At 43.7% G+C, this 25,665-nt stretch overlaps 1 protein-coding gene across 3 annotated transcripts; it reads right to left on the bottom strand.

Annotated features, from left to right (window-relative positions):
* Positions 1-315: 315 nt before the first annotated feature.
* Positions 316-23,460, bottom strand: DPY19L4 (dpy-19 like 4). 3 transcript variants are annotated; one of them, XM_073550402.1, is made up of 21 exons: positions 23,431-23,460; positions 21,171-21,280; positions 20,038-20,072; positions 19,914-19,995; positions 19,154-19,278; positions 16,835-16,925; positions 15,515-15,636; positions 14,632-14,774; positions 13,113-13,236; positions 12,901-13,035; positions 11,012-11,143; positions 10,250-10,348; positions 9,959-10,029; positions 9,727-9,885; positions 9,089-9,208; positions 8,891-9,011; positions 8,638-8,694; positions 7,750-7,829; positions 2,486-2,618; positions 1,313-1,471; positions 316-987 (listed from the first exon to the last, which is right to left on the bottom strand). In XM_073550402.1, exons 2-21 carry the CDS (start codon positions 21,175-21,177, stop codon positions 820-822), a joined length of 2,163 nt encoding a protein of 720 aa, XP_073406503.1. In that variant the 5' UTR covers positions 21,178-21,280; positions 23,431-23,460; the 3' UTR covers positions 316-819. The 3 variants fall into 3 exon arrangements, with proteins under 3 accessions (XP_073406503.1, XP_073406502.1, XP_073406504.1); XM_073550401.1 differs by having other exon boundaries at positions 19,914-20,072; XM_073550403.1 differs by lacking the exons at positions 19,914-19,995; positions 20,038-20,072 and having other exon boundaries at positions 23,431-23,451.
* Positions 23,461-25,665: the final 2,205 nt, after the last annotated feature.

Genomic DNA, 25,665 nt, shown 5'->3' with positions numbered 1-25,665 from the left:
CTTTACCACTTCCGGGTTGCCTCTCCTGGGGAGGAATACACCTCTCTGCCAGACGCTGCCTCCAGTCCTGGGGCCCCTGCTGCTCATTCTGCACGCAGGCAGCTACCAGACCAGGAATCCTCTTCTGCGGGTTCCTTTCCAGGAACAGGAAACCAAAACTGAGGGAGCGAGGGGGGGGGGGGGGGGGGGAAACACCCCATTTATCTCTGTAGGTTTCCTGTTCCGGGGCGGATCCCCTCTGTGGGTGCTGTCGTGGCGAAGAGGGAAAAAAAAAAAAAAAAAAAAAAAAAACAACCCCACAAAGCATTAAAGAAATTCTGTAAAAGTTGATCTTTATTTTTGCACAGCAAATACATTCTCCCCTAGTATTCAGCTACGTGTCTATGGAAATTGAACAAGGCATGAGAGACAGTTGATGTTTCTGCTCCCATTTTCTTTGGAAATGTGTCCCTTCACAATCTGGCATGGTCAATACCAACTGCAGTGTGTAGACAGACACCCTCCATAAAGAATGGCAGTACTCAGGTGTGAGTGTCAATACGTTTCCTGGAGGAATACCAGAGGAACAGAATGATGTATAGAAAAACACTGGTTTACAATTTCATGGGCAATAGACAAAACAGCTTTAAAAAAGGGTTATATAAAAAGAAAGTCTTTGCGCAAGTTAAAACTGAGGTCAAGTAAAACGAGTTCCATCAGGACCGTCTTTCGGCTTTTCTGGGTTAGGCTCCTTAGTGGAGGGTTATATATCCAATGATATCAGGTATCAATGTTCTGCAGGAAGGGGAGGTCTGGCACTGTCGGTCCTCCGTCCCATTCTCAAAATTGGAAAGATATGACAGCGTTGAGTTTATATATGAAGTAGGACCTGTTCCAATACATCCGGGTGAAGTAGTTCACATACGGCGACTGGTTCAGTTTGAGTTCCTGGCAGAATCGTCCATATGGCGATGAGGCAGAGACATTCCCATCTTCTTTAGTCACCAACTGTCAGTACAGGGAACACTTGTGAATGATCAGCCTGAATTTTAGGGGTACCTATTGATACTAATACACCCATACAAGGGCTTTGTGGGTTGAGAAATTGTTTAGTTGGACAGTTTGTTTTACTATAAAACTTACATGATCCTTTTAAACACTTCAGAAACTGAGATATGTTCACAGCAAGTCTATACATTTACTCCTCTGAATTTAACAGTTTTGTTGTGCACATATCCTTAAAAGGGATCACCACATTTAGAAAGACTTATCGCATTAGTTAGTGCCAAGGTGACAGCAGGGGGATGGAAAACAAAAAACCCCACAGACTTACATGGTCATTTGCAATATCCAGCATGTCTTTTACTCTGCAGTTGTCCATTCTAACCATCTCATTGCAGATAGATTCTTCAATCACCATGTAGTTTACTTTGTAGGAGGTAAGGATCTTATAGATATCTTCTGCGGACTTCATACTATAGATCTGATACATCTGCAAGAGAAAATTGAGAAGTTTCATGAATTGTCCTTAGTTTTATGCCATCATACAGTAGGTTTAACACAATAAGCCAGAATAGAGGTGTTCTGCAAGACACCTTAATTTCTGGAGGACTTGTGTGACCATGTAATACATGATTCATTTCCATAATGTTGGTGGAATGCCTGCATTAAATCCTATGGTGGAGTGATCAGTAGGTTTCTGCCAGGCACAATCCTTTCCAAGAGGCTATAGCAGGTCTCCACTACCTTTTTTTGGACCATTAGTGCTCATTTGTTTCCTAATAAAGTTTGTTGTTCAAACTTCTACCTGTGTGACTTAAAAATAAAGCTTATTGTAGAGTGAAGAGCTCTGGAACTTTATAACTTCTGGTTCAAAGGCTTGTTTGCCATTACCAAGTGGTGCATTTGATTTCCAGTCAAAGACTGACCTCATCAGGCCACGTTCACACTTTCTTGCAGAGTTTACTGCCAAACAAAAATTCCAGAAAAAGCAGTGTTCAAAATGCCAGTTCTGCAAGAGTTTTATGGTATTAGTATGATACTAATGTGCAACAAAAAAAATAAAAAACGGACAATAGGCAAATCACAAGACTGCAAATTATATGCCGAGTTTCAGGCACCTGTACGTTACATAAAAAAGCTGCAAAAAAAAAAATGCAGAAGTGTAGACATATCCTTACAGGTTAGAATTTACTAAATCTATAACTGCAGTACTAGTAGTTGTCCTGTGCTGATGCTACCATAGTTATAGACAATGCTTAATGGGGTTTCCCCCCACATAGGAGTCATTGCTCTGCCAGGTATCTATAGACAAAAGGTTTGCCCGTCTGAAATAAGGACACTGTGGATCCTTAAATTGTATACAGTTATGGTGCCCCTCCATATAAAAGGCTGTCAGCTGTACCTGTAGCTATTGGTGGATGGGGGGGGGGTTGACAGTCTAATGCTTGTGGGCCTGAAGAAAGCACATTTACATTTTTGTTAAAAAGGTAAAATTCTAAGTTACATGTTCATTTCGCCTCATTAGCTCTTCGTTGTTGTATACCGGTAAGCTGGTCACCATCCGTCCAGTGCAGACCTTTATATCCCCCATTAGCTGAGGGCTGGCAGCGAACACTGCTGTAACAGGAGTCAGGCGTCTAGTGAGAAGATCAGACGAGTTAGACTGTTTGTTTTCAACCTAAAAATTAGCAATTGTCAAGCTTTGATCGTCTATTTAATCTAGTCATACTACACAAAATTCAATAAATGTTATCCTCATGTCTGCTTTACATCAGCACCATTTAAAGTTTCCATAGGATGCTGGGTTTAAAGTTGTAGCAGTAATTTTTTCATGGAATGTTACAACGTTTTAATGACCTACTCAATTTTTGAAGTGACTTTGGTGGACCCATATGTCATAAAATCGCCAAAAGTGAGACCATTTTAAAAACAGCACCCTTCTATGTATTCAAAACTGCTGTCAGGTAGTTTAACCATTTGGGTAAAAGTTAAGGTTGAAGGAAGACTTTAAGTCCATCTAGTTCAACCCATATCCTATCATGTTGATCCAGAGGCAGGCAAAAAAACCCATGTGGCACACAGCAAGCTTCACATGGGGGGGTGGGGATCCTTCCCAACTCCACATACAGCAATCAGACTAGCTCCCTGGATCACTTCAATATTAAGGAAACTATTGTATATAACCGGTAATTACACTTTTCAAGAAAGGCATCCAGTCCCTTCTTAAATTTTAGTAGGGAATCGCTCATTACAACATCCTATGGCAGAGAGTTCCATAGTCTCACTGCTCTTACAGTAAAGAACCCACATCTGATTATGCTTAAACCTTCTTTCCTCCAGACGTAGAGGATGCCCCCTTCACAGGTCTAAGTAAAAAGATTAGAAAGGTCTTTGTACTGTCCCTGCATATATTTATACATTGTAATATCACCCCGAAGCCTTTGATTTTGCAAACTAAGTAACCAAGTGTAATAAGTGTCTTGGTATTGCAGACCCCTCAAGTCTCTATAAAAAAAAAAAAAAAAAAAAAAAAAAAAACCTTGGTCGCTCTTCTCTGCACCCACTCCAGCTCAGCTATGTCTTAGGGTGGTTTCACATTAGTGTTTAAGGCCGCAGCATTGGCCTGCGCATGGCTACCGCTAAACCCCGCCCCCTGCTGCGCCTCAGCCAGTAGCTCCACCTATGGGCACATGACGCTGCATGCGTCCTCTTATCTTTAGCACTGGGGACGCAGGCATGCATCCATTTGACAGTGCACCAAATTGCAACAGGTTGGGAGTGCCGACCAGCGCCAGACGCATCAAAAGGACGCATGCGCCGCCAAACGCATACCTGCGCACGGCCTGCGTCCCCAGTGCTAAAGATAGGGGACGCATGCAGCGTCATGCGCCAGTAGATGGAGGTGAGGCAGGGGGTGGGGCTTAGCAGCGGCCATGCAAAGGCCAACGCTGTGGCCTTAAACGCTAATGTGAAACCACCCTTATACACCGGAGACCAGAACTGTACACAGTATTCTAAGTGTGGTCGCACTAGTGACTCGTATAGAGGTAAAATTATGTTCTCCTCATGAGCATCTATGCCTCTTTTAATGCATCCCATTATTTTATTTGCCTTTGCAGCAGCCGCTTGACACTGGTCACCAGATGCGAGTTTGTTGTCCACCCAGGTCTTTCAGTGACAGTTCTGCCCTGTGTTTTACAATTAAGCACATTATACATCTTGTTTGTTCTACCCAAGTGCATGACCTTACATTTATCCCCATTAAAGATCATTTGCCATTTATCAGCCCAAGCTTCTAGTTTACATAAATCCTCCTGTAATATAAAGTTGTCCTCCTCTGTATTGATTACCCTGCAGAGTTTAGTGTCATCTGCAAATATTGAAATTCTACTCTATGCCCCCTACAAGGTCATTAATAAATATGTGAAGTGGGCCCAATACTGACCCCTGTGGTACCCCACTGCTAACTGTGACCCAGTCTGTGTACTCCATTAATAACCACCCTTTGTTTCCTATCCCTGAGCCAACTCTTAACCCACTTACACGTTTTCCCCCTATCCCCATTTTATGTACCAACCTTGTGTGGCACCGTATCAAAAGCTTTTGAGAAGTCCATGTCCACTGCATTCCCTTGGTCCAGTCCGGAACATCTCTTCATAAAAGCTTATCAGATTAGTCTGACAGGAACAGTCCCTCGTAAACCCATGTTGATATTGGGTCATGAGGTTATTCTTCTCCAGTATAGTATACTAGAAAACCCTCCAGGATTTTACCCACAGTTGAGGTTAAACTTACTGGCCTATAATTGCCAAGATCAGTTTGTCCCCTTTTTGACTATTGGCACCACATTTGCTATACGCCCATCCTGTGGTACAGACCCTGTTAATATGGAATCTTTAAAGATTAATAGTGGTCTATGACTGTACTTAATTACTGCAGTACTCGGGGGTGTATCCCATCTGAGCCCATGGATTTGTCAGTTTTAGTGATTTTTAGATGCTGCCGTACTTCCTGCTGGGTTAAGCAGGTGACATTTAATGGAGAATTTTTATCCCTGATCATGTTATCTGTCATGGGATTTTCTTGTGTAAATACTGTAAAAGTAATTTAACATTGGCTTTTTCCTCATCCACCCAGACTATTTAAGGGGGCCAACACTATTTTTAGTTTACTATTATGTAGTTAAAGAATATTTTGTGATCATTTTTACTTTCACTGGCAATGAGTCTCTCAATCTTTGCTGTCTTGATTTGCTTTATAGAATTTATTTAATGCCTCCTCACTACCAACTTGCTTTAATTCTCTAAATGCTCTTTTTGTCACTTATTGCACCCCTTACAGCTCTATTTCCTCCTTTTTCTAGGTCCTATTCAGGATGCTAACAAACATCTCCATTTTCTTGGTGTATTTATGTCTCAGGATATCATCCCAGTTAATTGCACCAAGATCATCTCTCATCCGTTGGAAATTTGCCTTCCTGAAGTTTAGTGTCCTTGTAACCCCCTCTACTACACATCTGAAAGGATACATGAAAACTTGTTTTGTGATCACTATTACCCAAGTGACCTCATCCCTTACATTTGATATGCGGTCTGGCCTGTTGGTTAATTTTAGGTCTAGCAGTGCCCCCCCCCCCCCCCTCTCCTCTTGTTGGGTCCTGAACCAGTTGTGAAAGGTAATTCTCTCATAGTTGTCAGCAACATTACCTTTGTGGAAACTGCAGGTTTCAGTTCCCCAATGTATTTCAGGGGAGTTGGAGTCCCCCATTATAATGACTTCTCCTTGAGTCGCCGCTTCATCTATTTGCTTTATGAGGATATTCTCTGTAGCTTCCATTATTTTTGGAGACTTAACAAACCTCTATCAGCAATTTATTATTTTTTCCCCCCTCCCCTTATCTCCACCCACAGGGACTCTACATTTTCTTTAGATTCATATATTATCACGAAGGATGGGTTTTAAGGATGATTTTACATATAAACACACGCCTGCCCCTCGCTTATTTGTTTGGTCATTTCTGACCAGACTATAGCCCTGTAAATTAACCGCCCAGTCATGGCTCTCGTCCAGCCATGTCTGAGATATCCCCACCATGTCATAATTATGTTCCAACAACATTAACTCCAATTCCTCCATTTTGTTGGTGAGGCTTCTGGCATTAGTATACATGCACTATGCATCTCTGTACCTCTATTCTTTTTTAAATTATTAACTGTTCTAACCCCACTCTCCATGCCACCCCCATTTTCATCATTTGCGCCCAGGTCTCTATCTGCACTGTCTTCCCCTCCTATAAAATGAAAACCCTCCCCCTCAGCTTAAACACTCCTCCAACCTTCCAGCCATTTTCTCCCCCAGCACAGCTGCACCCTCCCCATTGAGATGCAGCCCGTCCCTAGCGTAGAACCTGTAGCCAAATGAGAAGTCGGCCTAGTTCTCCAGGAAACCAAACCCCTCCTTCCTACACCAATTCCTGAGCCACTTATTAACCTCCCTAATCTCCTGTTGCCTCTCTGGTGTGGCACAGGAAGTATTTCCAAAAATACCATCTTGGAGGTCCTTGCTTTAAGCCCAATTCCCCTGAAGTCTTTACGGACCTTCCACCTACCTCTAAACTTTGTCATTTGTGCCAATGTGCACCATGACTGCTGGATCCTCACCAGCCCCTCCCAGTAATGTCAACCCGATCAGCGATGTGTCGGACTCAAGCGCCAGGTAGGCAGCACACCGTTCGACGATCCCCGTCTTTGCGACAGATTGCCCTGTTCCCCTAATAATTGAGTCTCCCACTACCAGAACCTGTCTGGCCTGCCCTGCCCTCCTATTTCCCCCCTTACTGGAGCAGACACTCCTCTGGCTTTCAGAGGACATGCCTTGCTGCAGCAGTGCTACTCCTGCACTAACACTCCCTTCATCTGCCAACTTAGCAAACTTATTGGGGTGTGCCAGATCAGGACTAGCCTCCCTGGCGCTCTGCCCCCACGTTCTGTCACCCAGCTAGCTGCTTCACTGTCCTGCAGATCAAACCTAGCATCCCCCCCCCCCCCCCCCCCCATTGAGCATCTACTCAGTGAGCAGAAGACTCCTTTCCATATTGTCTATGGATCTCAGTGTTGCCAGCTGCACATTTAGATCCAGTATCTGGGCTACAAATGCACAATATGCTCACGTCTCACAGCAGTATGCACCCTCGACCGGCTGTTCAAGGATCCCATACATGCGGCAAGACGTACACTGTATGGCATTGGCAATAGTGGAGCACATCCTAATGGGATTTCACCAGACAGAAAAGATAAAATAAAGAGTATTAAAAATTATAACAGTAATACCTCCCTTGGAAACTCCCTGAATCCAAAGTCACAGAATCACAAGTCACACACTTACCAGTGTGCACTTACGCTCAGGTCACAATCAGCTTGTTTACACTCGCTCAGGCAGAAGACTTGAGATTCTCTCCCCTCCACCCCCCTTTTGCCAGCAAACCACCCTGCTGCTCAATGCATTTCCAAAAGCTGCTTTTCAGAAATACAGAGTGACAGAAAAGAAAACACAAAAAACCTTTTACCATCCAAGTGTTGCCAACTTCTGAACAGGCTATTATAGCCAGCAGACTAAGGCTGTTCGGCTGTGTATTGCCACTGCAAACATCAGGACCACACAAGCATTTGAGTGCCAGCTGCATGTGACACATGCGGTCCATAGTCTGTGCCCCCCCCCCCCCCCCCCCCATAACAGTAGGTTACCATTAGTGTTACCAGCTGGACTTACCTTATCCAATTCATGACCAGCATAGTGTCAGACTCATAGTACCCCTCCAACTCTGACAGTGCAACAGTCCTGGGTAGGAACTGCAGAACATAAAGTGTTAGAAGCCATGTGAGGCTACTGTGATCACAAGAGGGGCAACATGGAGAGGTTTTCCCACCATGCTTGTACATTGCACAGTTCTGCTCTAGCAGTGTGACATGTCCATGTAATCTGACCATTTGTGGGGTAATCACAAGACTACTTGACTGTCTTCAGTGTAAAGCCAAGTATAAGGGCAGCTTGTTTCCAGGATTATTAATCCCTAATAGTTAGAATAACTCATTAAATTGTCAGGATTGTGCCATAATTCCCTCCTGGCTTCTTGGGAACTGGGGCTTTGCTTCTGGACTGCCCAGTTGCATGACAGCTTCTGGTCCCTCAAGTTCCTATGCTGCAAGCTGAAAAAGGAGCACATGGGGACTGGATCCTTACAGCTTTAGAGCAATTCTTTCAAGTTCTATATCAAAGAGCTGCAGTCATTGCCTAGGAAGCCTGCCACCATTGGCAAACTACAAGAGTGGACAATAACCTAGGCAGCAAATAGGATAATAAAGCTTCACACAAGTGATTACGCTACAATGAAGTTCCAGCTGTTCTAGGAAAGCCGTGTTTTACACTGGCTGATTATATGCCCTACGAGTCAGTGACTGACCATTACCATCCAGAATAAGCAAATTGAGCCGAAAATGAATTCCACCCCCGCACCTAGAATTGGAATATTGGAAGCCACTCTGCCCCATTAGTTTGTTGCAGTGGTTGTGTACTGCTAGCATACATATCTGTAGTGAGAAAGCACAGAAGCAGAGCAGTCCCTATAAAAGTTCCACTGACATTTTGTAGTTTTCTTACCTCCCTCCATAGACTAACGCCAATCACAGCAGGGACAGTAACACTCAACAGAAAGGCCTAGAAGAGGAAAGTATGGATACAAGTTACAGTGGAAGCTGGAATTGAAGTTTAGGAGAGAAAAATCTTAACATACTGCCCTTGATATTTAAGGGTGAAACAAGAATTTACCTTCACTACCTAAAGTCAGAAACTTTATAAAGCTACACAACCCAAGTATAGGAGGCACAAGGGATCTGCAACACTGCATGCTCACCAGCTTAACCGGAGGGACAGTTCTCAGACGAAGCCACTTAAAGACCGTTATCCAGAGTGCTGGAGAACAAACACCAAAAGCAGCGAGGACACAGACGTAAGGCGTCCATAGGTACTTTAAGCTAAAAGAAAGAGGTCACAATCTGGACTTGTGGATAACATTTAGCCCATAGTTTAAGAGTTTTGGAAAGTTTCTCACCCATTAAAGGTCAGGGCCAATAAACCAAGGATAAGACTTTGGACAACATGATAGATGACCTCTGGCCTTTCACCAACTCTGCCTTCCTCAGGAGCAATCTCACGACTGACTGGATTGCCACTAAATGCAAGAGAAAGACCAAATCATAGCCCACCAAGAGAGACTATATTAAAAAACAAAACACTTAATTTGGGGTTTGGTGGAAGCCATAATTAGAGCAAAGTTTACAGGTGTCAATGGATTGATGAGATGACACGGCAGCACAAGGTTATCTATCAGGGGGATCTGCCAACTGGGATCTTGCTTATCTGTAGCATAAAGGAGGTGCTTGGCTGACAGCTGCAAAATATGCATTACTCTTTATTTATAAGGGTCTCATGCTAGAGACTAGAAGTCAGAGGGACATCAGCTTCTCTAACTTCAAGGATCGGTAGCGAAAGCCTTTCCTGAAGTGACAGGGAAAACCTGACATGCGAACCATTCAAATATGCACAGTAGTCCTTAATCCTGACATACATGGGGCTTAGAGCACATGACATGCTCTAGACATCTGGAAGGGCCAGAATGGTACAGACATAATTGTTACAAGAAAAAAAAAAAAAAAAAAAAAAAATAGAAGAGTGGAATTAACTACCCACCAAAACCTTTTAAGTAGTCCCTGAGCCATGGAGATCAGGCATATAATTAAGACCAGGATGTAAAGAGGTAAAAGTGAAGACTGTGTGAGCCTTAAGAGGGAGTCCTGGGAAAGTGGCTGAAATGACTCCTGACATAGCAGCCAGTTTGTTGTGAAGTTCCTGTGCAGAGCAAAAATAAAGTTGCAGTGGATCATTTAGTTTTTTTTTTTACTGCTCTATTTCAATAGCTTACTTGGTCACTGTCTGTCCAAATTTAACCTTCAGAGACTGCAGGATTGGATTTCCTGTACAAGTCACCAAATACTGAAAAACAAGACTATACAGTTGATAGCTGACCGTGGGTGACATTCATATGAAGAGTGCATAGTCTTACACCAGTAACAGTTCATGGGCCGTGCCCAATATCACAGCTCATTGCCAGTCCAGATAAATTGAACTAGAGTACGATTATGGTCACAGCCCAACAGTAGTAGAGTAGACCCTTTGATAAAGCCCTGGAAGACTCAAACACCACAGTACTTACCACTATTAAGTAGTTTAGGTATGCTGCAAACATAAAAGGAAAACAAAAATACATAGTTGTCTTCACTTTGGCTTGGAAGGTCCTAGGAGTCTCTTGGCTCTGTGAGATGGAGAGATGCAAGTTTTATTTTTCTTCCATGAATATTATTAATTTGTGCACAGGAACAAGGTTAATGATTTGCCATCTGCATAGGTCTCGTTGCGTACACTGCTCATGAGGCCAGTAGCACTAACATGCAATTTCACTCATTTGTGATTTAATCCACACTGAAGTAATGAGGTGCAGCAGAAGAGACCCTCATACTCCATTCTGCCAGTCCCTCCCAAAACTAGATGTGAGGCATGTCTTGAGGAGTCTTCCCTAGCCCTCATGCGTCACAGCTCTATTGCTGGACCAATACCCACAAAGCCATGTCCTCTCATACATAGGGGAAAGGGTGCAGCATTTCTTCCTCTTCTGAGACTCTGCTGGGTTCTAAATTCTTCTGCCTACACAGCCTGTGATCTGTCCTCTCTGAAGGCTTAGATGCTTTATTCCCTCTCCAGACTGCATGCTAACTTTCTCTCCATGGCTGTCTCAAAGCAGACCCATTGTGGGAGAGGAATATATATATATATATATATATATATATATATATATATATAAAAACCTAGTTTCATATTTGACTACTTAAGACTGCAGATGTCCTTTACATTCATAAGAAGCCACTGTGTGAAGGAGACGTAACAGTTCATGGCCTTTCACAGAAGTTCAGGAGGTTACCTCATGGTCTTTTGTAGCCATGGAAGCTATTACAAGGCTTAATAGAGGTGATGTCAACAGCGCTGAGTTTTTAAACTGAAGTAAATAGCCCAAAGACAATGTCGTCAAGTAAGTTTTACATATATTGTACACCTGCAAGACAAAGTTAGTTAAAAAAAAAAAAAAAAAAAAAAAAAAAAAAGTATGTTAGCCATCTCTCCATGTGATTCCAATATTTCTCAAGTAAAGAGATTGTCAGTTCACACAATGCTTGGAGAGGCTCTGGGTGGAGGGGAATAGTTAATCCTTGGGGAGATCTAGGCTAGGCTCTTGTGCAACCTATTGGAGTTAGCTACCCTACAAGTTAGTGCCATCCTCTTTAATAAGAAGCACAACATTATGTTTGACGCCCCCCCAAAGTAGTGTTTGACGAGTGTGACCAACTTTTTGCTGCGTGGGACGCCAGAAGGTAAGAATAATATTTATTTTAAATTCTATTTTTTACAGGGATATGGTACCCAAAGCCCAGAGGACAGTCTCCTCTCCTCTGGACCATGGGTGCCATCCGCAATTGTTCTGCTTACTTTCCACATGCGGGAAGTAAGCGGAACAATGCATTCCTATGAGTGTGGGATCGCCACGATTCTGCAAATTAATGAGCATGCTGCGTTTACTGCGAAGCGATTCCGCCGCGGTAAAAACCGCAGCATTAGCACAGCATTGCGGAATCCCATAGGAATGCATGAGATGCTTTTTTTGTGGCAAAATCGCATGGTTAAAACTGCCGCGGAAACACGAAAAAGACGCCACGTGTGAACTCAGCCTAAAGTGGACAATTTAAGTTTGGGCCTAGTTTTCCCCCATATAAAGGATGTGACCAGGGAATTTGAGATTTACAAAAGAGGACCTGGGCACTGCTACTGCACTATGCTGAAGAGAGTAGCTAAATTTAGGGAATAATATCATTTTAATCAGATTAGTGCGTCTGGCCACAGACAATGGGAGCCTACACCAGGATGCAAATTTAACTTTACCTAGTTCCAGCAGTGGGTGGACACTGAGTTGTTGATCAAGTGTACTACTGTGAGATGTGAATGCCCAAATATTTAAAACTAGATACGATAGCAAGGAGAGAGCCTCCAGCTGGGGCATTGGAAAGGGGCAACAGGGCAGACTTCTCCCAATTTATATGTAAACCTGAATATTTACTGAATCCATCTATAAGGGATATCACCTGTGGCAAAGTTTCTTCCGTTTCATTCAAGAATATCACCATGTCGTCGGCATATAGGCCTATGGTGTCCACCCGACCTGCTATATCTATGCCTTTGATGTTAGGGGAGGACCTTATGCATATTGCTAGTGCCTCAATCGCAAGGGCGAAGAGGGCCAGGGAGAGAGGACAGCCTTGATGGGTTCCCCTATGCAATGAGAAAACTATACCTGAGCCTATATACTATAATATGGGCCTTGGGTTTCATATACAATATTTTGATCCATGTTATAAATTTGTTGCCAAGGCCATATCTTTACAAGCATGCGGAAAGAAAAGGCCATTCAAGAGTCAAAAGCCTTGGCAGCATCCAACGATGCCAATGCCCATTTGTTGTCTGGCATTAGGGAACTATATTGGACTCATCTGATATTGATGGAAGTACTTTTACCAGGCATAGAACCCGTTTGATCAGGATGTATGAATTCAATTATATTGAACCTGTCTAGTAGCTTGGTAAAAAATGTTTTTAGTCCACATTCACTAATGAAATAGGATCCACATTCCAAAGGGTCCTTCCCCTCCTTCCAAAGCACTATGATGTTAGCCTCATAAAAGGACTCAGGCATAGAATTCCCTTCCCAAATTCTCCGAAACACCTTCAAATATGAATATAAAAAAGTTATTCAGTTTTTACCTTCTCGTTACTGATGAGCAAAAGCCTGTCCAGCAGGCAAAGAGATAAGGCCTGCACAAAAAGCAGGTAATGGCTGTGTTCCCACATCATAATGAAGAGATAGGTGGTGGCGCACATCAGTGTGTAGCAAACCCTCTGCAACAGATAAGATTCTGTCATTAGATATGGCTTCACTTAGGATTTTTTGGCATCTACAAGTCTGGAACACTTACCTCTACAGCCAAGTTATTGTTCTGCCTCAAGTATCCGGTGAGTGCCGCTACTTGACCGGCAAAAAAGGGGAGTGCCCAGTTCTCCCGTAGTGGAGGACATTCTTCTATCTGTGTGGTATCCATCCTGCATTAAAGACACCATATATGCAAGAAGGAATGCGTCAGACAGCCTATTTAAGCCAGTCCACTTTCATGAGTATAAATGTACAATTTCCTACATGCCACAGCTAGCAATGAATATATTAGAGAATGTCAGGGAGTTTTTTTTTTTTTTTAAAGCATCCCTCAGTTGATTTAAGACCACTACAGGAGAGTAATATGCAGGGAAATATATATATATATATATATATATATATATATATATATATATATCTCTTTCTTTATACACCAAGACTGAATTCTCTCCCCCCCCCCAAAGAAAAAAGTTGACATTTGGGGTACATAAGAAAGTTTTCACTTAAGGAGGTGCAGCAACTAAGCTAGCAATTTTGGCATTGCAGGGGGTTTGCACTCCTTGTATAGGTGAAATTGCTTCCCTTATTCTGAAGGGCAGAGAGGGGAAATTTACATATTATAATTTTAGACCCCTTATGAAGGCTTAGCCATGCAGTGATTCTACAGTCTTCAAGACCACCACTAGATGTCATAGACAGACCAACAAGGTGCCAACATGGACCTTAGAACAGCCCCTGCCTGCAACAGTCTGATTGCATTGCAGGAGAGTCTGCATGCATACTCTGGAAGTTGTATTTAATTGCTGCTGTCAGCGATTAGCACAACTTTAAAGCTGCCCTTATGCATCAACCAGGTATGGTGCATAATCAAAGGCATTCATAGTCCCTCCCATGTCTGCTTCTAAGAGGGGGTGTGTGATGACATAGGTCACTAGGCCTTACACCACTCAGTTCATGTACTATATAGATTACTTTTCAGCAGTCTCATTAGCACTGTGCTGTTATTGAAATCTTTTGCAGTGATTTTCAGTCATTACAGGACATCTGATGTAGTTTAATTTTATCTATTGTATTTGTGTACTGCTGCCATATTATGTTGTCCATGTATTACTGTTCTTTACCCACAATACCTTTCTGCAATTCCTCTCTTTAGCTCACTGCCATCTTGGACAACACATGCTTCATGACAGGAGAAAGTGCTCTTGTTACCTCTAACTGTGCTTTCAATATCAGCTCTAACTCCTACCTCATCTTCCCTGATATCTCAGTACTGTAAAACCTGTTGGAATTCATCACTGCATCATCCTTCCTGATGAACTGCACATGATTAGTCTGGAATAGAGGCACAAGTAATGCTATCTGCCATTGCTTATACAGAGATCTGTGTTCACATCCCTCGGACACATCTCACCCATGCACATCAGTGGCAGAATAAGCACAGACAGGATTATATAATTCTGCTTCTATATGAAGAAATTGGGTAGGAGTCAGTCCAGTGCTGATAAGAGTCCATGTATAGAACAGGATTCCAGTATTTGATCTAGTGGTCAGATTGTAGATCATACCTGTTAATATGAAACCAGCAAGCAGCCAGCACACCTGCCAGCCAGGTCCCGCTCATCATCCAGCTGGTCACAAACAAGGAACTTATATAAACTGCTTGCACTCCAAAAATCATCCCAAGGTAGGGATAAACAGGATCAATGCCCTACAAAATGGAAAGATAAGCAGGTGATAAGGCTGCATCATATGAAGGGCTTCTGGCCAAGATAAAACAAACACTTGGGCCACATTCACACGTTCAGTATTTTACATCAGTATTTGTAAGCCAAAGTCAGGAGTGGGTGAGAAGTTTGAGATGGGATGCATTTCTATTATACTTTTCCTGATTGTGAGCCAAAATCTGTAGTGGAACAGATACTGAAGTGTGTCCTTGCCGATTGTGAAAGCTGGCTATAACTTGCTATACAAATTTTTGGCTCTGTCACAGCAGCGATTGACAATATACCTAACCATTAAACACCAGGGATAGTTAGTATACTTTACAGTGAGAGAAGATGATGAAAATGGAATCAAAGTTTCAGATTGCCAGGAAGGCGATAGAACCTCACTCAGGGATGTCCAACTACCTGTATGAGGCTATTCATTGGAAGCTACTAGATTGGAGATAATATCCCTGGTAATCCAGTGGTTAAGTTTTAAAAAAGTTCTGGATCATGGTGGATGTTAACAAATTCCAAGAACAATTTAAGCCACAAGATAGAATACACAGACCCACTAGATGATCAGGTAAAGACCAAGACACCATCTTCTACCTTTGGCACACTGCATTATAGAGCTGGATCATTCAGAGACCAGGAACAAGTCACCTTCAGGAAACTTCAGAAAGTGATTGACACTACATCTAGACCAAAGCCCTGTGTAGGACTGATTGTGGATATGACTTACGTATGCTCCCATCATCTTTGTCAAGATACCAGCAAAAATGTCAGGGTACAGGGTCAGCTGCTGCACAGCATTAATTGTCTTTGAAGACATGGTGTTGTTGTTGTAGATCAGCTCTTTGAATCCTGGAGTGAGAAATGGCATATAAAGCAATTACTTGCAGTGGCCAGTACTTTCTAGGAGCCACTTGGCTGTATACCACTGCCTCTAGAACCACATGTTTGTGTATGAAGAGACTAAGTATTTCATAGACCGATTGCTGCTGAAACCCTCTTGGTGCTCAGCCATGATAGCCAGGGAAGACTTGGAGTGATCACTCTGTGGGCAATCATGCCAAGCGAGCCAGACTAGGTTGCCCCTTTTCTATGATTCTCTGCTTAAACAGAAGGGTGGCCAAAATAAAAAAACCTTAGGGGGACAGAAAGTTGAGGCAAAAACCAAGACAATGCATCTTGGAGATGTTGGGCAATACTGTATTTAAGGTGTGGAAGTGGAGTTTACTTTTTCCAAAGATCCTGCTGCAGATTTTGCACTTTACCCGACATCCTCTGATGTGATCATAAGACTGGTGACTTAAGTGGAAGCCGACTTGAAGTCTACAATGTTGTGATCCAGCAACAGGTCAGGTGCTTCTCTTTATTATGTGAAAAATAAGGATGAATGAACTCATGGAGATCAACATCCAACACTGCGGAGACACCATCACGTTTCTCAACGCAAGCAATGACTAGCCAGGTCTTTCCCTGGGAAGGAACAACCATAGGAAGGGCAGTCTCCAATGAAGGAAACCACCTATGCCAAAACATGGTATCCAGAGACAGCTGTTTCCTACTCCACACTGATGAGGGGCAATTCAGGGTATTGCCCCTCAGTGTGGTGTAGGAAACAGCTGTCTGTGGATGGATACCATGTTTTGGCATAGGTGGTTTCCTTCATTGGAGACTGCCCTTCCTATGGTTGTTCCTTCCCAGGGAAAGACCTGGCTAGTCATTGCTTGCGTTGAGAAACGTGATGGTGTCTCCAAGATTTCTGTCCGCCAGAAATGATTTCAGGGTTAAATTCTGGCTGACTTCATTCCTCCGGGCATGCGCACTTTAAAAATGCGGATCCTGCAGCACAATAAACATTGCCTGGTCCGTCCAGGCATCTTGGCGGACAAAAAAAAAAAAAAAAAAAAAAATCCTGCCAAAGAAAATGGCAGATCCGTTTTTTGCAAAAACAGTGGATTTTTACTGATGGTCAAAAACAGAAGTGTGAAACAGGCCTTAGTCATATGGGGCCCCAGTAGAACAGCCCAACCCTTAGAAAGTTAAACTCCTGTACCTTTTCTAAATGTTGGTGCCCGCAGCAGGTCCTTATAAAAGGAGTAGTAAAGCGCGCCATCTCCCTGGAAGGTGATTTCTCCAGCAATATCCTAGGAGAAAGTGACAAGAATAAGTGCATCACAGAATTTTGGAACAAGTTGTTACATGCAAGAAGGCTGAAGACAGAACTTATTTTTTTGACAGCATTGTGAGACTTCCAGCCCCTGAGAGATACCATGAGGGAACCAGCCACATTCTAGCATCTCCCAACTCAGAGGCAGCAAGTCTTACACAGCTGTCAAAAAAAAAAAAAAAGAAAAAAAACCCCGCAAGACAGTGGAGCATGAGCAGCATGCAAACAGGTGAGATCTGAGCTGATGCAACGCCTGTGTATTATGGAGCAGAATTAGCTATAGAAGCAGAAACTTGCCACAGCTACTCATCTGTGTGCAGAGAGACTCGAGAAGGCATGGAGTCTTCTAGAGCATTTAACCCTTTAAGAGCCCCAATTTCTCTTCGACTAGGGGTACGTGCACACTGCGGATTGATCCGTGTGGATTTTGCAGGTCAAAAGACCTGCGGTTTATCATCTCTACAATGGAGGAGATAGTAAACTGCAGTGGAATCCGCAGAAAAGAATGGCCTGTCAATTCTTTCTGCAGATTGGAAACTGCAGCACAAAGTGTGGAAAATTCATGTTCTTTTGACTGTCCATTATTGCATTGTCTCAGCGACCAAAAAAATAATGGAATTCTGGTGTTTTGGATTTCTTGCTATGCCGTTTAGCGATCAGGATATGCTTTTTATTGCTAAATTGGGCAATTCTGACTGCAGTGATACACAATGTGTATGTGGCTTTTATTTTTATTGTCTTTTGATTGGGGTGAAGTGAACTTAGTTTTTTATTTTTAAACATCCCCCCCTCCCTTTTACTTCTGGCATGCTTCAATAGCCTTCACAGGAGGCTAGAAGCATGCACAACCTGATCGGCTCTGCTACATATGGGTGATGAGCAGATCGCCCATATGTAGCAGATTTACTGCTGTGCTTTGAGTGCCGACCGGGTGGCGCTCAAAGCCATCTGCCTGGAACCATCATAGAGGTCTGAGACCTGTGGTTGTCCAGGCAACGCAGACCCGATTAGTGATCAGCAAAGGATCCAGCCACTAAGACCCACACCTATAGATACTTATCCCCTTACAATATAGATCGTCTGGTCAATTGTTTAACCACTGCACCATTCATTATGGGGCTGCCAGGAAAAGAAAAAAAAAAAAAAATAAAGTCACTCTCAGTATGAGAGTACCTGGTGCAGTGCTCAGATATTGAAATATTGTTTAATGGCACTGCTATCAGATAGTTAAGCGTCACCACTTCCTCTGCTAGTCACATCCTGATGGTTTATCGCATTACCTCCTGTAGAACACAGTCAGCATTATATGCCATGTAGAGCCTTGTTTCTACAGCTTTTCCTTGAAGATTCTACTCCAGATCTTGGCTTCAAAATAAGTTGTGTTCTCATTCTCTGTACAGGAAAGATGTATATCTTTGTACCGTGTTAGCCAGTAGATAGAAAAATATTCAGGATTGAGAGTCCTCAGTAGTTGATACCTTTTAATGGCTAACTGAAAAGATGGTAATACATTGCAAGCTTTCGAGACTACTCAGGTCTCTTCATCAGGCTAGACTAATACAAAATCTGAAGTCACATATTTATGCACAATACAGCCTAGAAAAAATGCAATAGATAAGAGGACCATAAAACATCCAGACTCCTTATCTATGAACTGGTCCAATGTTTATATTTATGTTTCTCCCTCTCCCATATTGATAGTTCTGCTTCACGTCACTTGTCTTATCTATTGCATTTTTTCTAGGCTGTATTGTGCATAAATATGTGACTTCAGATTTTGTATTAGTCTAGCCTGATGAAGAGACCTGAGTAGTCTCGAAAGCTTGCAATGTATTACCATCTTTTCAGTTAGCCATTAAAAGGTATCAACTACTGAGGACTCTCAATCCTGAATATTTTTCATTCTCTGTACAGCAACTAGTCTATAGACATTTAACCCAGGCACCATTCATTTCAAAGCAAAGTTTTCATTACTGAAAGAGCCGTGATGGATCCATTGCCCTTCACCTGCCCAGTGCTACTCGTCCTGGGAGGACCCAGCATTTCTATTCATTAGAGGGGCAGCATATGAACTCTAATACTTCACATGCCCTGTGGGGGTGCTTCATAGAAACTGGAGAGTTGCAGGTGGGTTGGCTGTCCCAGAACCATATTTTAAAAGAACAGATGTGAGTGCAGAGCCCTATAGGGTTCTAAAAGACTTACCGTGCGAATAGTAACCCAGGACTTGGGCTCATGGAAGGTCATCAGGTAGACCGAAAACGCCATGCCGATCACAGCCATTAGAAGGGAGCCAGCAAAGAGCTTGGCAAACAGCTGAAGCGCATCATCTAGGAAAAAGGCAGGACACTATCAGCCTGCATAATACCATGTAGTAAAAATGAGGGCGAGGCTACAACTTGCAGCACGTCCTGACAGTCTAGTGTCACAATAGCTGGAGTGCTGCAGGTTTCCGATCCCTCATCTATCAGACACCTCTAGAGCATTGGATGGAGAAGCAATGCATGTAAAAAAAAAACAAAAAAAAAAAAAAAAAACCCACACTGTTCCTCCATCAGGCATTTCAGCTTGTGGAAATTGCAAGTATTGATCAATAGCTTTACTAGGCTACATCTAGAGATCTGGTTATTGCCATTTATTGTAAATCCCTGAATGGTAAGTTTGCCTGATAGAAGCGAGTGGGAGTTACATCAGTTCAATCTGCAGTGTTTTGAGGATATGGGGGTTAAACCCCCCCCTTAAGTACACTTTTGGGGATTGCAAGTAATTAGCTTTTGTATTTGGGTTCCATTAAACATTCTTGGCCACATGTGCAGTCTACTGTATTCCTGTTGAGGAGAGACAAGCTGTAGCCTCTAGACAGAATACAGATGAGGTGCAGGGTCAAAGCACCACAACAGGAGCAGTGAGGCACTGACAGTCTGTGGCCATCAGAGATCCCTTATGGCCTTGTATATAACCTTACGTATTGACTCTTGCTCAGCATTTCTGTTGTCTCGCTCAGCATTTCTGTTGTCTCGCTCAGCATTTCTGTTGTCTCGCTCAGCATTTCTGTTGTCTCGCTCAGCATTTCTGTTGTCTCGCTCAGCCCTTACTCTCCGCCTCCTCCCTTCTCCTTGTGCACCTTAAAGTACAAGTGGAACTAATCATTTACCAAACATTCATTGGTGTCTGATCATCCAGGTATACCTCACTGTAATATAGACACAAGAGTTCAGAAGGTTTTTATTATTAAGACCCATTTTACACATCTGAGTTTCACACTCAGTACAGACCATGATGTCTGGACCGGCCCTTGGGTTTCTTGTCCCCAAACATAACAGCCTCAAAGGCATGAGGCTGGAGACAAGCAGCCAGTCTGGACATCAGAGTCCATAGTTGAACCTTGAATGGTGGACGTGTCAAGCTGACCTTTAGGCTACGTGCACACGCTGCGGTGTACAATACCATTCAAATGAATGGTAACCAAAAACCGCTGTGTAGACGGTGCGTATTTATCCGTGTGGTTTTCCTGCGATTTTGAAACCGCAGAAAGAATTGACATGTCAGTTCTTTCTGCGGAATCCGCAGCGGTTTCCCATCTCCACCATTGTGGAGATGGTGAAACCACAGGACCAAACCGCAGGTCTTTTGACCTGCGTTTTTGCAAAATCCACGCAGGTGAATCTGCAGCGGATTCCGCAGCGTCTGCACACACCCTAAGAGTGAAAAAAAAAAAAGGAGACATCTATAAGATGTTTAAGTGGGTATTAGTCTCATCGTTACACGATCCAGTCGGAGGGGGGTTCTGAGACTTCAAAATTGATCAGACACCCAAGCACCCCATCAATCAGGTGTTGAAGCACCCAGGGCAGCTGGATGTACACAGGAAACAGTCGTTACATAGTGGGGTACATATGGACAGTCCATGAATGGAGTTCTTCCCTGTGCCAAAGTAATCAAACAGTAGATTGTGACCATGCATTGCAGACATGACTGGCTCCATGCTCATCCCCATAGCAGGAGGGGGCTGCCTGATATTCACTGCAATAATCTGGTCAGATTTATAGTCTAGGATCGTGCACATAGAATATTGGTCAGTGTGCTTTCCTTGTGCACAACAGCCCCGCACACTGACCAATACTCACTGATGTGCACAAACTTTGTAGCTTGCACTAGCCAGATACATTATTCATTCATCTCAAGATCCAGCCTAGGTCACGTTATTCTGGCCTGTACTCACCTTCCATTGTAACGTCCAGTCAATGACTATCCTGTGGGTCTATGTAGATGTTCTGCAATTTACAGGGACACAGGCCTGAGGATGATCCAAGACGATCAGCCCTAGCAGACCTGAAGAGTGACAGATAAAGCATTATACACAGTGCAGGCAAGAGAGCAGATATGAGCAATAGAGTCGAACTGTGGGAAACCATCTGTTGCACTATATAGAGTTGAATGAAATATTATCCAGAGGGGAAGTACAAGACTGCTCACTGTATGCCATCAGTATAAGGGCCCCATCTACAGATCTCACATCCTCTGCCGTGAGGCAGACACTGGAGTAGTCCGGAGTCCATGTTACTCTTGTGTTGCTATATTCCCCTATATGCCAACATAGCAGGAATCAGGCTCTGACCAACAGGCCAATAACTGGGTGATGTCCAGACACAGCAGAACGGTCACTGATCTCTTATACATTCAGTACAACACTTCTGAACTCATGGAAAGGACTTTTATCTGCTGGGTAATTAAGCTGGCATCTCTACAGGCTACATCCCAAGGGTCCGATGAGTGCAGCCCCACATCCCAGGATTGGGGGCCACATGTTGCATTGCTGTAAGTGGAGAGGCTGCTCATTCCAGTGCATTTCCTAGAGACGGTCCATGCACTTATCAGATACATGGCACATCCAATGAAGTGTGAGGTGCAAGTACATTTAGGGAGCTGCTGTGCGGTCTCAGTACATTACAGAGGATAAAGTTATGAATAAAAACAAAAATTAAAAGATGCATTTCTGCAAAGTTTTAGAAGTGGAAGACACAAGGACATGTGAGAGATCACAATAGCAAGTTTCAGGCAAAAAAAAAAAAATATATATAAAAAAAAAATTAGTTCCAGGTGATGCTGCAGGATGGAAACTACTAGTGAGAACAGTTCTCCCTGGTCCTGACTGAGGCTGCAGTGTCATTCCCGCAAGATAAAGTCACTGCACTGAGGGTTAAGGGGTTAACCCCCCCCGGGGGCCCATGGTGCCCCCCAGCTGAGGTCTCATTACCAGCTGCAGGTCCTCATCCTCCCGAGCGCTCAGTCCGCGCCGCACAGCAGCGAAAGCAGGAAGTAGACAGCCTCAATCAAACACCTATGCGGGGATCGGAGGGTTCATTCTGAAAAACACTGAGCGCCACTGATCCGGAGAGCGGCGATCTGCTGGGAGGGCTGCCCGGGCTCTGTGCGGCCGGAGAGGGAAACGTGTGTAGCGCTCGCAGGGATCAGTCATAGGGGAGCAAGAGCCTAGCCCACCGTAACCCCCTTCGTGACCTAGCCCGCTTTTCCACCTCTTGTGTTCCACTACATTCCCACCATGAGCTTTTGATGACTTTAAGTCTATGTGCACACGTAAGTTTTGGTGCTGTGGATTTTTCTGCGCGGTTTAGGAAAAATCCACAGGTAAAGAAGACCTGCGGATTACCCTGCGGTTTCACACTACAATGGAGAAGGTGTGAAACCGCAGCAGGTTCCACACGGAAAAATTTCAGTTTACCATTGAAAGCAATGGTACTGTACAACGCAGCCAAATCTGCTGCGGAGCCACAACGTGTGCACATGGCCTTACTCCATAATGTCTAAGGGTATGTGCACACAGTGCAGATTCCACTGTGGAATTCTCCACACAGATTTTGCCAACTCTGCAGGTAAAATGACCTGCGGCTTACTGTAGCTTTCCCCAGCAGTTTTACACCTGTGGATTTCTATAATGGAGCAGGTGCAAAACTGCCACGGATCCACACAAAAGTAGTGACATGCTGCAGTTTTAAATCCACAGCATGTGCACTGCGTTTTGTTTTACATAGCCTTAAGTGGTATTGTGCATCACTTGCAGAGCGGCAGAGCCAAATCCACTGCAGAGCCACACCGTGTGCACAGACCCTAATGAGTTCCATGCGTTTTTAATATGCAGCATGTGAACATGGCCTTAATACTTACATGGAACCAGTTTGGTGGAGAAACCTGCATAAGTTTTAGGTTGAAAAAAAAAAAAAAAAAACCCCACACACTAGGCTCCTCAGGGATGAGAAGGTGAACCTGCAATCTATAGTGGTAATGGTGGTCTTCACAGTAGTACAAATCTGACAGCTTACAGCCTGTTTGTGACCCCCATACTAGTAAATTAGAGGGGCTGCACAGTATCCTGTAAATGCACCCCAGGTAAAGGTCTACATCAAGCCCCTAAACTAAAATGAGTGCTTCAGAGGCCACACCAAGCCCCCAGCTCCACTTACCAGTGAGGAAAGCCACAGTCCTGATGGAGGATGCAGCCGGCCCCCAGTTATATAGGGCAGAGGCAGCACAGGTGCGAGTACTGATGGACCACCACCCACACTCCTATCATCCATGGGGGGAGGGGTGGTTGCTTAGTATTAGGTCCTTAGTATATGTCCTACAGTGACAGACACCCTGCCTGATCTAAGGGCCCCGTCACACATAGCGACTCACCAGCGATCCCGACAACGATGTGACCTTGTCAGGATCGCTGGTGTGTCGCTACATGATCGCTGGTGAGCTGCCAAACAGGCAGCTTCACCAGCGATCAGCACCAGCGACACGCGGGTAACAAGCGACACACGTCGCTTAGTTACTCAATGTGTACCTTAGTTACCAGCACGCTGGTGCAGGGAGCTGGTAACCAAGGTACACATCGGGTTTCTAAGCGCCGCGCGGCACTTAGAAACCCTCTGTTTACCTTAGTTACCAGCGGCAGCTCGCTGATCTCTGGTCTCTGGTCAGAAAATCTGCAACATCTGAACCTCATGGTGATGTAGCCTTAGGGCCTGTGCACACATTGCAGACTTGTCTTGTTTTTGTTGCAGTTTTTTTCTGCTCAGATTTGTCACAAAACATGAAGGATTTCCTGATGCCCACAAAGTGCATGTACATGTCAATTCTTTCAGAGTTTTTGCTGCAGATTTCACCCATACTCGTGAGTGGGAAAAAAATCTGCACCAAAAATACACCTATTTTACACTGCATTTTTCCTGCCAAGAAATGCTGAAATGGCGCAGGAATTTCTGCACCAAATACTTAACGTGTTCACAAACCCTAAGCAGGTTCTCCTGAGTGTGACGATTTTGGTGCGTCTTTGTCAGGATACATTTCTTTCTTGTGCATGCTGATAAAGTTTAGTTAATAAAAAAAAAATGCGATTCAACTTCATCAGGTTTTGGCACCAAAAATGCAGCAAAACCGGAGACATGATTTTTTTTTTTTAGTACTGTGAAAAACACTGAAAAAACACTTAAAGAAGTGACATGCTGCATTTTGCGTGTGATTTCTGAAATCTAGACTTTGCTGGTACTGTGAAACGCAGCTGAAAAATTGCATAAATAACACATAAAAAAGCCACTGTAAAAACACAACGTGTGAACATAGTCACGCATTCAGTATTTGGCCTGTATTTTACGTGGTGGTGAGGTGTCTCTATTATACTTTTCCTCTGATTGCTCCTCTCCTGATTTTGGCTTACAGATACTGATGTGAAATACTGACCAAATACTGACCGTGTGAACGTGGCCTAAGCTTTGTAGGATGGGATCTGCTGCATCGTTCAGTGCATTAGTATTGTGACCTGGTGTCGGTAAGTACGGCTACTTTTGTCTATGATGTGTTTTGGATTTATGTCCTTTTCTGTGAATTGCTTTAAATTTACGGTATGTGTAAGGACTCACAAGTCAATGAAGACCCTTGTGGCAGGTTGCGAGCTTGCAGAGTTTTTGCCAAAATATAATCTATTACATCATCTATTTTTTCACTTTAGCAGGATGCAATGTTGGTTCGGGCTCATGAAAATGACCGTAGTTTCGGTGCGAGAGTGATCGGTCAAAACACCGGATAGCACTCGTCTCGACATTATTCAATGGGGCCGTGCACGAGTCTGTTTTTTTTTTTTTTAATTCCTCATATCGAGTGGTCAGTGACAAAAAAAAAAAATCACAGCATGCACAATCTGCCTGCGAGAATCGGATGGCACCTGCCCATTCATGTCTATGGGTCCATGAAAAACATCACACCACACTTGGCCTGACGGAATGGAGAAAATGCAGAAACATTTGGTTTTTTTCTCTCCACCTCTGAGGAAAACAAATCTCACTCTGATTAAACTCTGATCAGAGTCTTATTTGCATAATCAGATTGTTTTTCTCAGAAGGAGAACATACAGTCATGTAACCCTAGCCTAAAGGTACTGTCACACTTAGCGATGTACCAGCGATCCCGACCAGCGATATGACGCGGTCAGGATCGCTGGTACATCGCTAAGTGGTGGCTAGTGAGCTGCCACACAGGCAGATCTCACCAGCGACATCGCTGGGGACGGGGATCGCTACTTACCTGTCACACTAGGCGATCCTGCGTCCTCCCGCCCGGCTCCACGCGTCACTCGTCCTCACAGCAGGAAGCGCCGCAGGAAGCTGACGACGAGAAACAGTCCTGAACATTCTCGCGCGATCAGCGATAACCAG

This window comes from Dendrobates tinctorius, unplaced genomic scaffold, assembly GCF_039654945.1.
Source record: "Dendrobates tinctorius isolate UK_male_01 unplaced genomic scaffold, ASM3965494v1 ptg000165l, whole genome shotgun sequence".
NCBI lineage: Eukaryota > Metazoa > Chordata > Amphibia > Anura > Dendrobatidae > Dendrobates > Dendrobates tinctorius.
This window is presented reverse-complemented; position numbering and strand designations above follow the sequence as displayed.

Bases quoted from the DNA above. Each gene is read 5' to 3' on its own strand.
- DPY19L4 (XM_073550401.1), bottom strand. The intron at 15,637-16,834 runs GTACAGGAGTTT...TTCTCACTCCAG, and splicing joins GGCACCAACATTTAGAAAAG to GATTCAAAGAGCTGATCTAC. The intron at 14,775-15,514 runs GTAAGTCATATC...TCCATTTTGTAG, and splicing joins CAAAGATGATGGGAGCATAC to GGCATTGATCCTGTTTATCC.